The 17,163-nt window shown below is 45.9% G+C and overlaps 1 protein-coding gene across 3 annotated transcripts in view; it reads right to left on the reverse strand.

The window, feature by feature from the left end:
• Window positions 1-17,163, reverse strand: part of LAMA3 (laminin subunit alpha 3) — a 255,342-nt gene that overhangs the window by 3,428 nt on the left and 234,751 nt on the right. For all 3 annotated transcript variants that reach the window (XM_044774483.2, XM_070513304.1, XM_044774484.2), the window contains 6 exons: window positions 15,854-16,007; window positions 11,284-11,453; window positions 6,829-7,012; window positions 4,559-4,699; window positions 1,449-1,608; window positions 1,218-1,348 (listed from right to left, as the gene is read on the reverse strand). In XM_044774483.2, the coding sequence (XP_044630418.2) occupies window positions 1,218-1,348; window positions 1,449-1,608; window positions 4,559-4,699; window positions 6,829-7,012; window positions 11,284-11,453; window positions 15,854-16,007 (940 nt within the window). The remainder of the gene's footprint in view (window positions 1-1,217; window positions 1,349-1,448; window positions 1,609-4,558; window positions 4,700-6,828; window positions 7,013-11,283; window positions 11,454-15,853; window positions 16,008-17,163) is intronic.

Below are 17,163 nucleotides of genomic sequence, written 5' to 3' on the forward strand. Positions count from 1 at the left end.
GATTCCCCAAGGGCTGAATCAAGGTGAATAAACTAGAGGACTAAACTAAGTGTGTTTATAAACAATTTACATTTAATTTGCATATAGCAGGCAGTACAGCCTATTCTCAGGCAATTTTTGGACTAAACAATGTCACTGCTGCTGTGAAGGGCGTCAGGTCTTGATTCAGTGTTCTGCGATAATTTTCCATCCGGCAGCTCTCCCTGGAAACCCTCCCTAACCCCTCCCCAAGTCGGAGCCGCAGGCAAGCAGACAGTTGCTTTCTTCTCTGGCCTACCAGAGGTCCACTCAGACTTAACGGCTGCAACTCCACTAAAAAGTGTTCTGGGAGTTTGGACAGTTTTATTTTCTTCTGAAATTTTTTTCACCTCACATTTAATAAACTGTGGAAGGATGAAGGTGAAAGAAAACGGCACACTATCAATCTTTGCTTTGAGGCCTAAACTAAGAGAAGCTTCCTGGAAGAATTTGGTTTTAAAGAGATTTTTTGAGAAGGAAAGAGATATAACTGGGTGGTGAAAATAAGATATTGACCAGACCTGTGAGTAATGAGAAGGATGAAGCAGAAGAAACAGACACTGAAGGAGTCCAGGAAAAGCCAAAGCAAGCTGGTATGGAGACCTGGTGGCCAGCTTGGCTGCAGGGACCAGAAAGGCTGGTGAGCTGTGTAGGGAGGATAAGAGGATTCTGACACTGATTCAGTAGATACAGGGCCATGGGCATGGGTGCGACATGCTGTAGACAGCTGGTGAGAAAATACATTCCATGACATCTGGTAGTGCCCTTATGAATAAAAGTAGAGATGTGACAAAAGTAAAGGGGAGGAGAGAACAAGGAACATCTATTGAGTATATGGCAGTTTCTATAATCTTGACAAAAGCTCTAAGATATAAGAATTATTATCCACATTTTAAAGATAAGGAAACTGAGTCTGAAAGAGGTTAAGAAACTTCCCTAGGGCCATATAATTAAGTGGTGGGGCTGGAAGTCAGCCCAACTTGTTTGAGGTTTCTGATTTTAAAGATGAAGAACAGAAAACATGATGACAAAATTACTCGCTGAAGGAAAATGCTAAGTTAGTCCTGAAGTCAGGTCTCTTAAATAAATGATTGGGTTCCACTCTCCACCGTGACTTCACCTACTGTGGTCTCCGGAGATGGAAGCTGGTTCTAACGTAAAGCCATATGTCCTTCCCATGTCACCAGACTGCTACGCACCTTTCCTGCCTCCATATAAACACATAAGTGCTTCCCACGTTGACTTCCGATGTGTATTAGGATTCCAGTGAGACTTCTTGGGCGAATGCTGAAAACAAGTTTGAATTCTGGCCCCAACAACACGGAGTTAGCTTCCAAAAGGAAAAAAAAAAAGTTAAAACATCATAATTTAAGGAAAAGGATGGAGTTCTTCAGACTCAAAGTCATAAACTCTTCCAAACTGCACCTTACCTAGGATGATGTGACCTCCTTCTTGGGAGAAATAAATGCCTTTCTCCAAAGAGCCATGTGAGCAGGGAGACACCCCAAAGCTTACAGAAGGGGTAGCCAGGGGTTTCGAATCCAACCGAAGGTTCCTCAGGCAGCCCACAAAGCTGCTTTGGGGGAGGCTCTGCAACCAAGCAGAAGAGAAAGCAAACTTCATTATCCACAACTTCCAGAAGTACACAGGCAGCCAAGGTTAAGGGCAGGGCCAGTTGTCTGCAAAAGGGGGAAGGTGGGGGGGGTTTAACTTTCCTGCTTTAAAGAGTCAGGTGGGCCTGACTGTTCCATTTGGCTCCCTGCCCATAGTGCCAAGAAAAACCTGGATGCCAGGGTCTGGTGGGTGACTGAAGGTTGAAGGTGCCACGAAATGAAGTGGTGTGTGTGCAGAGGGCAGGGGCAGCGGAGGTCACTAGCTAGTGCTGGAACAAGAACAGGGAGGGTGACCTGACCCCGGGACACACAGACAGAGCTGCAAGAGGAGGAAATTTCCACCTGACAGTTCACAGATCTCACTGTCTCTTTGCAGGTACAAACCACTTCTTAGGGCTTCATGAGCCCATATGATTGCTTAATGCAGGGCAGCTGAGTGAAAAAAGAGGCCAAAACATTCCAAAAATAACAAAGTGTAAAAAAGTTCCCTACATTGTTGGGCTCCTGCACCACCAACAAATCACGAACGCCTTAGAGTTAAAATAAGATGCAACGCGCAGCATTGGTGAGCTTGCGTGGAGCCCCATGCCTGCCTGGAGCTGGCCTGGAACAGAGCTCCTCACGTGGGGACCTGGGATGTGCTTCTGGGGTTCTGTGACCCCTTAAACTACACACCAGATGTTCTCTGTACGTGCATTTTCCTGGGGAGAAGGACAGCAACCTTCATGAAATTTTCAAAAAAGTTAGAGAATCACTGAATAAAATTCCTAAACCCCCTTCTAGAATCAATGCTTTTAGGACCTGGAATCCTACACAACAGATGCAAGATAGGATAATTTTAAGAGAACACGGTGATACCAGAGATGCATGGGGTGTCACTGTCAACAATAAACTACCCACTGGGCTCCCTATGAAATTACTAGTTTCTGAAGATTTGTATCTTATACGATGAAGAGCCTGCATGTGAAGTCAAGCTCAGACTCTCCAGGATAGGCCATAACTTAACAGTGAATCCCTGAAGGCTGACTCAGGTTCTGGAATTCAGAGGCAGGCACTGTTTGATGGATGTCATCTGCCCTCTGAAAGGATATGAAGGAAGGTAATCCAATGGTTTGCACCCTCAGGTCGAAGAAAGGCTGCAAAAAGAACCTTGGCTTGTAAGAATGTCGTAGATGGGGTGCTGTGGATTATCCCAGATATCAGGATGCGGAGTGTGGTTTATCCAAAAGAACATCCAAATTGTGCCCTTGAATGGCTACCCCATCCTGTGGTTTCTCTGAGAGGGAAACAGGTGCAGAGCTTGCAGAAAAGTTAACATTAACATTGAAGATCCTCCTTAGCAATTAATGTTACACGCTATATATGTATTATATATTAAACATGCTATATTACGCCATGTGTTATTTATGGCATATATATGCCACATATGTGTATACGTATGTCTGTATGTCTATGCACATATGTAGGTGCATGTACATATATGTATATGTGTGTATATATGTACTGTACGCATATGTACATATATACGTATATATGTGTGTACAAAAGGTATTATATATAATAAAGCAAAACAATACTTTATGACTTGCTGGGGTTTTAGCCCAAACCCCAATGCAAAACTTGAGTGAGCCAGGCTGAGACCTGTGGAAACACCGTGGCCTGGGCCAGGTCAGCCTGACTGCCTCCAATCCATGCTGAGGAAATGACCTGCTTTAATTGTGTCCATTTCCAGGCCCAGCTTTGAGTCTTGGCCCTTCCTCCCCTGCGGCAAGCAAACATCATGCCAGAATGGGCCACCAGCTGCCAACAAATAGGCAAGAAGGCCGAGCATCTGGCAGAGCATTTAGGGGGAGGGCAGTTCCTAGGCCTGAGCTGCTGACAGGACCATCCACACTGTGGGAGCAAAAGGCAAATCTGGGAGAAGAAAGACAGGTGGGTGGGGCGGCCCCGAGGAACTCAGGCCTGATGAGCGCCCTGGCAGTGTGAGAGGAGAGACTGACCCGGGGAGGGCACTCACAGAGCTCACCCTGCAGCCGTGGCCGCATCAGAGCCTTTGAACTTGACGAATCCCGTTATGCACCCCTCCTTCTTGGAGACAGATGGACTTGTGACTTCCCCTTAGCCCAAAGTTTCCCCAAATTTGGTTCTTGAGATAATTTTATTTCAGACACTGAATAACATGAAAACGTATATTCAGTTATTAAGTTCGTCCTTTTCCATTTCTCTTTCTAGCCTTCTGATTAGGGCAAGGAACAAATTTTAGCTTTGTGCTAATACGTCTCAAACATCTCTTATAATTATATGAGATATAACTGATCACTTGTCAAGCTCCCTTTTCTCCAAATGAAGGGAGTACAGGCCACACTATCTAGCTAGACTTTATTAACACTTTTATTTTCACGCATTTATTTTTATGGTTACCTACTCTTTATGGCAAAGGATATTGGGATTCTGTTTATGACAGAGAAAAAGACCTTTTAAAAACGAATTTAAATTAAATAGTGAGTTGACTGGGGGCAAAGTATTAAGTAAATGTTTTACCTGGGTATGGCAAATGCGGTGAAGGCAGCACAAATCACCAAAGTTTGGAAAACTTTATCTTAATCAAAAATCTCTGTCTATAATCCAAAACCTATGTTTTGGCATTCTCTGGAGGAGAAACTAAGAGATTCACGTTTGTAAAGCCATGGAGAAGCCCCAGATTCACTCCTTCAGGGCCTGGGACTCAAAAGGAAGGGATGGAATGGGGAATAGGCACCTTCTCTGTGGGCTTATGAACATTAGGTAGTCAGAAAAAATCATTTGAAGTATTTGGAGATCTTTGAATATCCTGAATATTGAGATTCTTTAATAATCACTTAAAGTCTTTTGAGATGACATTATAGGTGAATTATTGCCATCTACAGCTCTGAGCCATAACTCTTTACCTTTGACTTCTCTGAGGGAGGTGACCCCAGGTACACTGGCACTCTGAGGCTGACGGTGAAACTTCTGGGCCAGCTCCCCTCCCGGGCCCTCAGACCATCCACAACCAAGCGCGCCTTTTCTCCATCTTGCCCAAAGGCCACCTTAAGAGTAGAGAAAATAAGTTAATCATATTTTTACACTTTTTTTTTTTTGAGGAAGATTAGGCCAGAGCTAACTACTGCCAATCCTCTTCTTTTTGCTGAGGAAGACTGGCCCTTAGCTAACATCCATGCCCATCTTCCTCTACTTTATACATGGGACGCCTACCACTGCACGGCTTTTGTCAATCGGTGCCATGTTTGCACCCAGGATCTGAACTGGCGAACACCAGGCCGCCGAGAAGCGGAACATGCGAACTTAACCGCTGCGCCACTGGGCTGGCCTTGTATTTTTACCTTTGACAACTGGTGCTGTATTTTATTAGTGGTCATGGGAAATTTTAAAAAAATGCTTTTCTGTGCCTTCAAGTACCTTTAAAAAATCAGAGTTTCGCCCTAGTACTGTCATCATCATCACTCGGTGAGATTAGGTTAGATATTGAACAGAGTGAACTGAATAAGTAAGCTAAACAAAGGTTACTTAAAAGTGAACTAATAAAAAAATATCATTGATCTGAAAACTTATACAAAAGACAAACAACGGAAGAGCCAAAGGATCACAAATAAACACACACCCATGCGGCAAAGGCAAAGGCATAGTCTGCGCAGAGCTAAGTGTGGGGGAGCCACGCGCTCCCCTGAGCAGGGCTCCTGGAGCAAGGGGCCAGCGGCTACTTCTCTTCTAATAAGAGGAGGAAGTGTGTTAAACTCTTTGCTACAAGTCAGGATCCCTGGACTCTAGGGTGGACTCTGCCATCTCACGGCTATGAGACTGTCACTAATGACTCCCCAGTCTGTACACCCAGCTGCGACCTGTAGCTTCTGCTGCTTCCTGACATGTGGCCAGAAGGTCTGAGGGACAACACAAGCCTCCGACGTTCACGGCAGGACTCCTGCTCTCCCCAGCTCTACACTGCTCCCTCGCCGGTCACACCCGCCTCCTCCCTGTCTTCTCCATCTTAGCACTGGTCCCACTATTGACCCAGCTGCTGGTCCAAAATCACGGGGCTCCATATTGACTCCTCTCTTTCCCACTCGACATGCAATCCATCAGCAAGCCGTCTTGATTCTGCCTTCAGAACACATCCGGACAGTCCACTTCTCTCCAGCCCTCACAGCCTCTCAAAGCAAAGGCCCCCCTATTCTACTTTGCCCCCCTTTTAGTCTCTTCTGCTAAAGAGAGTTTTAACAATATAAATCTGTTTATGTCAATCTCCTTTGAAGGTTCTCTAAAAGCATCGGAGATACTCAGAATAAAATCTAAAATCCCCACCTTGGCTTTCGAAGCTCAAATGATTTGGACCCTGCCTCACTCTTGAAGCCCATTTCTTATTCTTCCTGTTCTGTGTACTCAGCTAATTCCTACCTCGGGGTCTTTGTATCTGCTGTTCCCTCTGCCTGGAACACTCTCCCTATAACTTCATACGATTGTCACCTCCCAGAGGAGGGCTTCATTCACTACCCTATCTAGAATAGTCTCTCTTCTCCCTCCATTACTTCCTTACCTGGCTTTAGTGTTGTCTCAAAGCATTTATGAGTGTCCAACATTATCTTGGGGATTTTTTGTTTATATGCTCCAGGATGGCAGCTCATTAAATATCTGTTGAGTGACTACGTGAGTGCAACTTGTGAAGTCACAAGTTTTCTGCGTTCCAGTTCCCTCATCAGGAAAAAAAAAATAGGTCCCTTCTTGCCTTAAAGTCTATTTCTTTAAGTCTGGGATGCCTTCAGGCAAGAGCGGGGATGCTAGGGATATGAGTCTTTACGCTCATGATATGGAAAAGGCATTGCAGGCTCAGAAAGGGGCCTGGAGACCTGGAAACTGTCTTGAAGGAGAGAAATGGTCCAGGAAACAGGGGTGGGAGTAGGCAGGAGCAGCGAGGCAGGCCAAGGAGGTGTGGAGGGGACTGGAGAAGCAGTGAGTAAAGCCCATCTTGCATTTAGTGTGACATCCATGCATGGGGTGTGCAGCAGTCTCTGGTGCTGAGACGTTGTGGCACTCAGTGCCTCCGACCAGCCCAGCTCTCCCAGTGCTTGCGCCTTCACGCCTGGAGGAGTGCCAACACTCTCTCTGCAGCTACTCAACAGTGAATCCTGCACCAACGGGAGGTCGTGATGCAGCCCGTTCTTACCGTGTGCCATTTCCCGTCATTGAACTTCTCTTTGCTTTTGAGCTTTAGTTTTTTCCCTTCTGCCCCCAGTGCAAAGACCAGCCGTCCTTTTGAAAGATAAAGAGCCATAAAGGAGTTCCTAGTGCCCGTGTAAAACATGAGCCCTCTGGAAGATGTTGTCTGCACGTCCACAGCAAACCGTGACCTGTGGCGAAAAGAAAGCAGTAGGTAAAGAAGGAAAATAGAAGTTTTTAGTGTTTCTCCAAATCTCTGAAACTGAGAGAGGTGAGAAGGAAATCCCCAAACCCCCATTATTTAAATGAATATACTAAAGCATATACTGACTAAATGACCCATCTCTTTGGGAATTTTTAAAAGCCATTATAGGGGCCGGCCCAGAGGCACAGTAGTTAAATTCGCACGTTCTGCTTCTTGGCGGCCCGGGGTTCGCCGGTTTGGATCCCGGGTGTGAATATGGCATCGCTTGGCACGCCATGCTGTGATAGGCGTCCCACAAATAAAGTAGAGGAAGATGGGCACGGATGTTAGCTCAGGGCCAGTCTTCCTTAGCAAAAAGAGGAGGATTGGCAGTAGTTAACTCAGGGATAATCTTCCTCAAAAAAAAAAAAGCCATTATATTGCAGTGTTAAAAGTTTTGTTGTATATTTTCTTGCCGTGCTGGGGAATAAGAGGAAGTTCCATACCAAACTGAGCTAGTGATGTAAGTCCAAGCCCATGACAAAAAAGAAGCCTTACTTAAAAAAAAAATCTACATTTAAAAAATTATGGTAAAATACACGTGACATAAAATTTACCAACTTAACCATTTTTTTAAGATTAGCACCTGAGCTAACATCTGTTGCCAATCTTCTTTTTTTTTCTTCTTCTCCCCAAAGCCCCTCAGTACATAATTGTATATTCTAGTTCTAGATCCTTCTGGCTCTGGTATGTGGGACGCTGCCTCAGCACAGCTTGACAAGCGGTGCCATGTCCGCGCCCAGGATCTGAACCGGTGAAACCCTGGGTCGCCAAAGTGGAGCGCGTGAACTTAACCACTCCGCCACGGGCCGGCCCCTCTTCTTAATCATTTTTAAGTGTACAATTCAGTGGTGTTAAGCACATTCATATTGTTGTGTAACCAACCTCCAGAACTCTTTTCATCTTGCAAAAGTGAAACTCTGTACCCATTAAATAACGACTCCCATTCCCCTCCCCCCAGGCCCTGGCAACCACTATTCTACTTCCTGTCTATCTGAATTTGACTCCTCTAGGTACCTGCTATGAGAGGACTCATACAATGTTTGTCTTTTTGTGACTGGCTTGTTTCACTTAGCAGCCTATACTTTTTAAACCCAGTGAATATGCATTCTGGATGCATTTTGTATACAAGCAAGAAGGGAGTTGTGAGAAGTCGGGGACAACTAGAATAAGAAGGATTTGATTTTAGCATCAGGTGAGCATTTTCTTTCTCTAAGACATATTTAACACAGAGGCACAGAAGAACAGATCTGCCTTCTCCCACCCACTACTGTGTTTCTTGGACCTTAATACCCCACCTACGATGGAATACGAGCTAAGTGAGTATCATGCAGTAAAAGCAGAGAATGAAAGTTAACATTCAGTTGCACGGTGGTTACAGATCATATGCATATCTAGCTAAGCAAGCTTCACTCTCGATGAAAACTCACATTTATCATTCGTTCATCCATCCATCCATTCATTCATTCATTCAACAAATATTTAATGAGTGTCTAGTATGTATAAGGCACTGTGGTGGGCAGTGGGAATGCAGTGATGGAGGTTTCCTTCCTTGAGTTGTTCACGGTGTGTGGATGCACTGAGGGGGTGCCTAAAAGTGCAGTGGGAGGAGGTGGTGGGAGATACAGGTATCAGCAGGCTGTTGTGGACCCACTCCCTGCGGTTTATGTCTAAGCGCACACCAGACAGAGGGCAAGAATTGGGTCTTTCCTGCTTAACGCTGTATCCCCAGAGCCTGGTACACAGTACGCACTCAAAAAACAGTTACTGAATTGAATTAGATGGTAAATGGAAAATCTGGAGGTAGAATCAGGAAGTGGAAGAAAAAAAATTACACTGTTACTTCTCTTTGCTTTTTAATACTGTGAAGCTGAGAAAAAAACTGAGATGCTCTTTACTTCTTCAGATGAGCAAGTTTTCTTGAGGGTAACATTCTTCAAAATGAAAAAGAAATCTCTATTTGTTAAATTAAACCAAGCAGATGGTGACACCACTCAATATTTCTCTCGTGTATCTGTGTGTTGTGTGGAGGTCTGGAGAACGAGGGTTAGCCAATTGAAGGAGGATATTAGGACTTGCTACAGAATTAAAGCACTTTACATATGTGAGCGTGGTTATCAGACTTGACATCTGCTTTCCAGAACTATTTCTTAAAGCAGCTTTCTTTCAGAAAAGACTAACACCCAAAAAAGACGGCAGTAGGTTCCAATCCCAGCATATGAAACTGTAGCTACAACTCCTCACTGCTGGAAGACAGGACAGCAAGACAGAGAGCTAAGCAGCATTTTTATACATTCACCAAAAGGTTAAAATAGTGGTACAGTGTTTTAAAGAAGAGGAAAAATTGCTAGAATATAAATCAGAATGAGAATAATAGAATAGTCCAAATCTTGCAACATCCTGAAAATACACTCTGATTGCAACAATCCTTGGGAGTAAAATAATTAAAAAATTATTCACTGATGATTATTTTTTTCACTTTCCCTTTAAAAATGTTACTTTTTCCATTTATTACACTAATTTAGCATTGGATGGGAAGGTGCTGGGGTTGAATCATCAGAAGAAGCCAGACAACTCACCACACTGAATGTGCTCAGAGAAAGGGGCTGCAGAGGGAGGTTGAGGGCAGGACTGGTGGAGAAGCTGCAGGACCAGGAAAATGGGAGGGAGAGGAGGCTGGAAGAGGGCAGTCCAGGGAGCATCTACAGGGCGATTGCTGTCACTAACGTCAGCTTAACCAAGAGAGCAGTGACCAGCAGTGGGGTCTCCCTGCCAAGAGGTAGCCCCGGGATGGGCTGATAACTGAAGGGACACCACTTCTGCCACCTGCCTTAGTCTCCCACTAGCACAGTTTTGGCAAATCAGGGATCCCAAGACTTTCCATGCGGCCCCTGGAGACCTGGAGCTGCTGGCATCGGCATTCTTCTTCAGAACTGGGCCCCTCCCCTTTCCGCCTTCACATCAGCCTGTGAATCATGCACTTGGCTTACTGAGTGGGTGTCCAAAGGCCAGCTCATAAGCTATTACCTGTCTTCCATGCAAGGAAAGCATTGTCAACTCCATTTAAGTGATGAGAAAATTGAGGTTGGAAGAGAGGTAGTAATTTGTGAAAACAGGTGAGACAGCATAATTGTGTCAAGTTTATGGAGAAACAGCTTAGGCTCAAAAACGTTGAATAACAGCCCGTGATGGCCATGGAGCTGCGGCTCAGAGCTCCCTTCAGGACAGCTGCAGTGGCACACGGGTGACTCCCAGCTGAGGTCTGAGCTCAGCAGCAGAGCTAGAGCCAGGCCATTCATGCCCAACACTGGACTCTTTGAAGGGGAGATCTTTCCTTGCAGACACCCCACCCAGAGCTGCACTGCCATCTGACGCTCTTCCTACCCAGGCCTCCTTCCTTCCCCTCTCCTTTCACAGGCTTCAGGCCCACGTCTCAGCTGAAGGCTCTCCCTGCCAGCTCCCGCTCCCTCCCCCTTTATCTTCCTCAGGAAGAATAAATCTCTTGCATATCTAATTCCATCGTGACATCTGCATCCCCAAGGACCTGAACTGGCAAATGGCTTGAGGTCACACAGCCAGCAAATGGCTGAGTGGGATTGAAAGCGAGGTCTTAAAGCCAGGTCCTTTTGACCCCTGGGCAATTTTCCTTCTGTAGATAAATCATAAAGGAATTTTTGGCACCTTTCTATGTCTCCTTCAAATCACATAAAAATGACAAGTTTTATTTTTCTACTTTTTTCTGACATCCTATCTCTGCTCATTCCCTCCTCCTCTCAAAAAGATGCAACTTGTTAGCACAAAAAGTCCAAATGTATTCCCTAAAAATGATTTATCTGGCACTGAGTCTACCTAAAAGAATGATTTTCCTGTGACTACAGAATGCAGGAGAAGACAGGTGATTTATCATAGAAATAAGCAGCAGCTTGGAAAGAAATATCAGCTGTATTTTTAGAACACTGTCAATTCTAAACCAGAGGCTCGCTGGCTGTCCCAGCCTCTGAGTAGCACACGTAACATGTGCACTCCAGCTGTGGGGAGGGAGTGCACTCAGGCAATCACACCCCAAGTCCTGTGCTGGCCAGCACCTCTTCTCACAAGAGTGTCAGTACTACTTCCCTGAGGGACAGGTGCATTTTGTCATGCCGGCTAGCCTGCCCTGGGGTAGAATCGCAGAGTCAGGTTCTGAGTTGGTGTGGGTGCAGGAAAATTAAATAATACCTGGATTTCAGCAACTCCTGGGGAACTGTGAACAGCAAGTGGCTGGTGGGACTGTCACCAAACCTGAGCGCTCCATGACTTGCCTGGGCCTTGGGAGGTGATGGGCAAGACTGAGCATCTCGCCACCCCTCCTTGCTCCTCGGAGAGGCCACTGGTGTGTCCTGCAATGGCTGCATGGGAGAGAAGCCAAAAATTAGGACAGCTCATTACCAGGGGAAAGAGGGAAGAATATTATCTTGCAGAGCGCCTTGCTCAGTTTTTACTTTTGATCCTCAGAGATGAACTCAATAGAGATGAATTCCTCCCTGGGGGAGGATGCACAGTATTCCCATCCTGCACACCTCTGGTCTCCTTTCAGACCACTGCTGCTCCTGGGACCAGTGGACATCCGGAGCTCCTCACCATCACAGAGGAACCACAGTGTCCCTTGAGAGAGCCAGCGTTTGGCCAGCAGCACGGAGGCCTGCACAGCCAGCCAGTGGCACATGGAGCCTCCAGCCCTCCACTTCCCCTCTGGGCCATTCACTTGGGCTTTTACAGTAGGCCAGTGAAAAAACAGAGCAGGAAACAGAGGTGGGGGGACCACAGCCAGTTCCCACTTTCATCAGAGTTGACCTCCACACAGAAGTCTGTCTTGAGCTGGACGATGCTTTGAATTTTTCAACAGGACTGAGTTTTCATGCAGAAAAATGACCATAACAAATATCAAATGTGACTAGAATAACTGTTGGAAGAAACAGAGACTCTCAGCCCTTCCCCCTTTTTCCTCTGCTGCAGAGTCCAGATTTTTTTTATTTTTTAGGAAGATTAGCCCTGAGCTAACTACTTCCAATACTCCTCTTTTCGTTGAGGAAGACTGGCCCTGAGCTAACATCCATGCCATCTTCCTCTGCTTTATATGTGGGACGCCTACTACAGCATGGCTTTTGCCAAGCGGCGCCATGCCCGCACCCGGGATCCGAACAGGCAAACCCCAAGCTGCCTAGAAGCGGACGTGCGAAATTAACCGCTGCGCCACCCAGCTGGTCCCAGAGCCCAGATTTTGAAGATGTGTCTCCGCCCCTCCCTGGCGGCTCAGAGCTCAGCGGAGATCTCCATCCGTCAAAGGGAAGGGCAGGTATTGACCAAGCTAGAGATTGGGTCAGGAAATGAACACGTGAGGCCCTCTTGGCCAATGAATCTTGAGGGGAAGTAGCAGGGCGGGGCCTCTGAGAAACTTCCCTGCTAACAGAGAAAGGCAACAGATCGGCGCTTACGGTGCTCTGCATGTCCCGTGAGGAAATGAAGCCTGGAACCACACAGGCTGGAGCTGAGACGACTGTGAGGAAGCAGACGCAGTCCTGATGGGCTAGGGCCAGGCCTCAAGCCCCACCTATCCCCAAACTGTCCGTTCTATGACACTATAGATTTCCTTACTGTTTAAGCCATTTTTGCAGTTTTCTGGAGCTAGCAGCTAAAGGCTTCCCAACAAATTCATTCCTTCAAGAGCACGTTTTCCTCTCCAACCCAGTTCCCGGGTCGGATGCTCAGAATGCATGCTCGATACCAGTTATTTAACACATTCTGTGAATACTCATTGCTGAGTGGGGATGTTCAGTCATACCCACCAGAAAGTTAAATGAACTACTTAAAATCCAGCCAAACCTGGATCCTACTGGAGCTTCCCGCCTGGGCCTCACTCTCTCCCTGAAAGATTCTTCTTTGTGTGTCAGTAGCAGTAACATCAAGATGAACAGTTTCAGATACCCTTTGCCACCAACTTTTCCTTTCTTCTCTTAATGGCACCCAGGCCTCACATCTTGGTCATCCTGGATGCCCACCTTCCTTGCCTCTTCCATGCGTTCAGTTTCCATGTCCTCTGTTCATCTCTGTGACAGATTTTGTTTCCACTTCTTCCCTTTCACTCCCAGTCCCTCTGCCCTGAGTCAGGCCCCTGTTTCTCTTGCCTGGACCTTTGTCGTCATTTGCCAGTTTGACTCCTTGTTTCTAGAACTTTCCTAAACCAAACCATCCCACAGGCTGCTCCAAGCTTATTAATCTTTCAACATGGTACTCGTTTCAATGGCTTCATGTTGACTGTAGAAAAATGTCAAAATTACATCAGGCCATCTGAGGCTCACGTGATCTGGCTCAAGCGTGTGATTCTAAGCTTACCTCCCCGAGTATCCATTCTCCACCAAATTGGCCCTGTTCACCAAGCTTTCCAAGCCTATAGAGGCCACGTGATGTGGCTTGAAGAGCACGTTCCTGGGAGGCTACAGCCCTAATCTGAATTCTGATTCTACCATTTACTGCCGGGGTGCTCTTAGGCAAGTTTTTGGGTTTTTTTCTTTTAACCTCTCTGACACTCAATTTCCTGAACTGTAAATTTGGCCTTTTGTTTTGCTCTCAGAGGGGTGTGGTGAGAACTGAAAGAGGCAGTATGAAGACTTATGAAGATCAGAAAGAACGTATGCGACGTGTCTTGGACCTAGGAGTTCCACCCACATCCTGCCTCCCAGCTTAGGGCTTCTGCTCACACAGCAATAATTCTTACTTATCTAAATTCACCCCTCCTGTAGACCCAGTTCATCTGTTACCTCCTCTAGGAAAATTCCTGCCACACCACTCCTGTAGCATGTTTTGTCCCTTTCACGTAGGTTATTAGTGTGTAATAATAATAATAGCTAATATTTATTGTGTGCTTGCCACGTGCCAGGCACCTTCTACGTGTTTTGTGTTTATTACCTCATTTAACCCTCACAACAACACCATGAGATATTACTATTATATATCCTCATTTAAGTTGCAGGAAATAGACCCACAGGGAGGTGAAATAAAATCACTCACGGTCACCCTCCTAGTAAGTGCTACAGCCTGATGCAAACCCAGGAAGTCTGACTCCACAAAGCTTTGTTGCCTTCTCCCTGCTATTGGGCTTTTGGAGGCAGAAGTAATTTTGTATTCCATCTAACCTGGGGGTTTGCACAGAACAGGGGGAAAATTACATACAGTGTGTCCACTGGTGTCTCCCACATCAATAACCCCAGTCCCACCCTATCTGCTGAGGCCCACTCAGAGACACCTGATGGTCTCCTGTCAGCTTTCTCCACTTGGATGTCTTGCAGGCACCTGTTCACTCAATATGCCACAAACTCCACCCATTCACTTTCCCTCTAAGTACTTGTCCTTTTCCCATCTCCCTGAATGGCATCTCCATCCATCCAATAACTAGATTATATGCCTCAGAATTATATTAACTCCTGCCTCTCCCTTGCCACCCACATTCAATTATTATCTGAGTCCTGTACATTCTATCTTCTAAATAGCTTTGAAACCATTTTCTTCTATCTCCACCATCGCTGTGCTAATTCAGTCTCCCAGTAACTTTCAGCCTTACAATGAAAACATGAATATATGACTTCATTCCTGATAGGGCAGTTCTAAAGGTGTTCTTTTCATAACAGTAAAATGACAACCCTTTATGAAATATATTTCTTCTTAATAGCATAAAATATTTCTTATTATGTACTATCTATGCAACTCCACCAAATCGGTGTGCTGCAGGGAAATATTGGCAGACAGGCAGCATGTGGCTGCTGTTAAGTGGAGAGTGAACAGGAGTGCACTGCTCTGAAGAGGGCACAGGCTCTGGGGTCAGGGTGCCGAGGTTTGAACTGTGACTCCACCTCCATCTGTGGGAGCTTACCTTTCTAAACCCTGGCATCCTTTTCTGTAAGACGTGGCTAGCAAGAGTACTTCTCTCACAAGGTTACTTGCGGATTTAGTAAGAAAATCCACTTAAAGAGCTTAGTGCAACGCCTGGCACACCGGAGGTGCTCAATGTTATCCATTAATCATATTAATTGTAACCTCAGACGTGGGGAGGTCACACTGTTGACCTCAGGCAGAGTGAGGAATTCTTTCAGCCCTAACCCTGTTCACTTCATTAGGATGCTTCCACTCCTCCAAACAAGGAAGTTCATTTCCTTTCAACCTCTCTTACTGCAGCATGTTAGAATCACCCGGGAGCTTTACAAACGCCTGCCACCTGCACCCACCTCAAGAGCGTCTGACTTAACTGGGTGGGATGCAACCTGAGTGTTGGGATTTTAAAAGCTTCCCATTTGTTTCTAGTCTGCAGTCAAGGTGAAGCCACATTGGTCTCAGCAAGGCCTGTGTACATGTGTACATCTTGTCTTAAGAGGCAGGACAGAGGGATGTCTGTGGGGAGGAGAAGGGGCGTGGCCTCTGTATTGTAGGGATAATCATCATACCTGAGTCAAACGAGCAAGACATCAGCTACAGAGACTGAGAAACCTCTGTCAAGGTTCTATTTGTTCTATGACGGCAAAAATTGCCAAATTTTCATCAAGGTACAAAATAAAAGCTAAAAGGAAACCGCTTTGACATTTTGGTGTAATCCTACTGTTGCTGACCCATCAATCCTAGAGGCATTGACCACCACAGGACCAGGTGATCTACACCCCTCCCTCCGCCCCACCCACCCCTACATCTACCAGGAGGCAGGATTCTCTTCTGAGAATCCTCTGGAAAGAATCAAAACCCACTGTAAGGTTTCAACACTTGCCTCGTTGATAGAGAAAGTCTTGGCTGTGTTAAACCTTGTAGAACCTTTAAGCAACATTAGAAATGGTGGTTCGTTTAAACTGCAGCCTCCCAGGGACACCTCTCTCTTCGTGGATTTACTGGCCAAATCCAGGACTGCGGGACTCTGCGATGACCTGGAACAAGGGCAGAAGAGAAAGCTGATGCCAAACTCTGACGCATCCAGGAAGACGCATCGGCAGGAAGAACTTATTTCAAAAATACACATTCTTACTGTCATGGTTTCTGGGTAAACTTTCATCTCCTACCTGTACATTACATCTAGAGGAGGCACTCGGCTCATAGGGGACAAGGATGTGCTGTACCCACCCCTGCATTCCCTGAAAACTCCAGCAGAAGGGCTGGAGAAACTTTTCTCCCTCCCTGCCTTTTTTTTTTTTTTTTTTTTGCTGAGGAAGATTCACCCTCAGCTATTGCCAATCTGTCGCCAATCCTCCTCTAATTTGTACATGGGTCACTACCACGGCATGGCTGCACAGAGTGGTGTAGGTCTGTGCCTGGGAACCAAACCCAGGCCACTGAAGTGGAGTGTGCCAGACTAAACCACTAGGTAATGGGGCTGGCCCCTCTTTTTCTTTTTGAATAGCCAGGATTGTGGCAAAGCCAGAATACTATAGTTCTTTCTTTGGGATGGGTGTCATATAGAAATATGGAAATGAAATATACAGAGAGGAGAAACACAGGCACTTACGATCCAGATTGATGGTGAACATCAGGAGAGTGAGTTTCTGGAAGGATTTATCTTACTGCATTTGAGGAGGAAAGTCTCACAGGTACTCTGCTTTAATTTTATGATTGTTGTCCGAACCTTGATGGACAACAGGAGCCCACAAGCTCCTGACAGGCTGTCTGAGGTTCCTGACCAGTCCTGGGCCCTCCCTCTGCCCTGGGGAGAGTTTCATCTCTTATCTAAAAATGATCATTTTGTATAGAAAGAAAAGAACATTTAAACATTTGCACGCAAGCACCAGGCTCCACTCTCTCTGTGAAAGGTCACATTCGCCACTGTGGGCATTTGGTTTCCTGGCATTGCACCCGTTCGTGCAATTCCTTGGCCTCAAAATCCAGGAAGCACTGATTAAATCTAAGCGCATAATCTTGATTAAAATGAAATAAAATTTCAGGGTGAATATTTTCCAGGGCCATAATCCGAAAGTTAATTTTAATTAGACCTTTTCCAAGGTTATGTGCCAAAGCTGATCCTTTACAAAGGGAGGCTGGGCCCATGCGTTTCTGTTAGTTTGTTTTTAATGTCTGTATCTTGCCCAAGAG

The sequence above is a fragment of the Equus asinus genome, chromosome 7 (genome assembly GCF_041296235.1).
Source record: "Equus asinus isolate D_3611 breed Donkey chromosome 7, EquAss-T2T_v2, whole genome shotgun sequence".
Taxonomy (NCBI): Eukaryota; Metazoa; Chordata; class Mammalia; order Perissodactyla; family Equidae; genus Equus; species Equus asinus.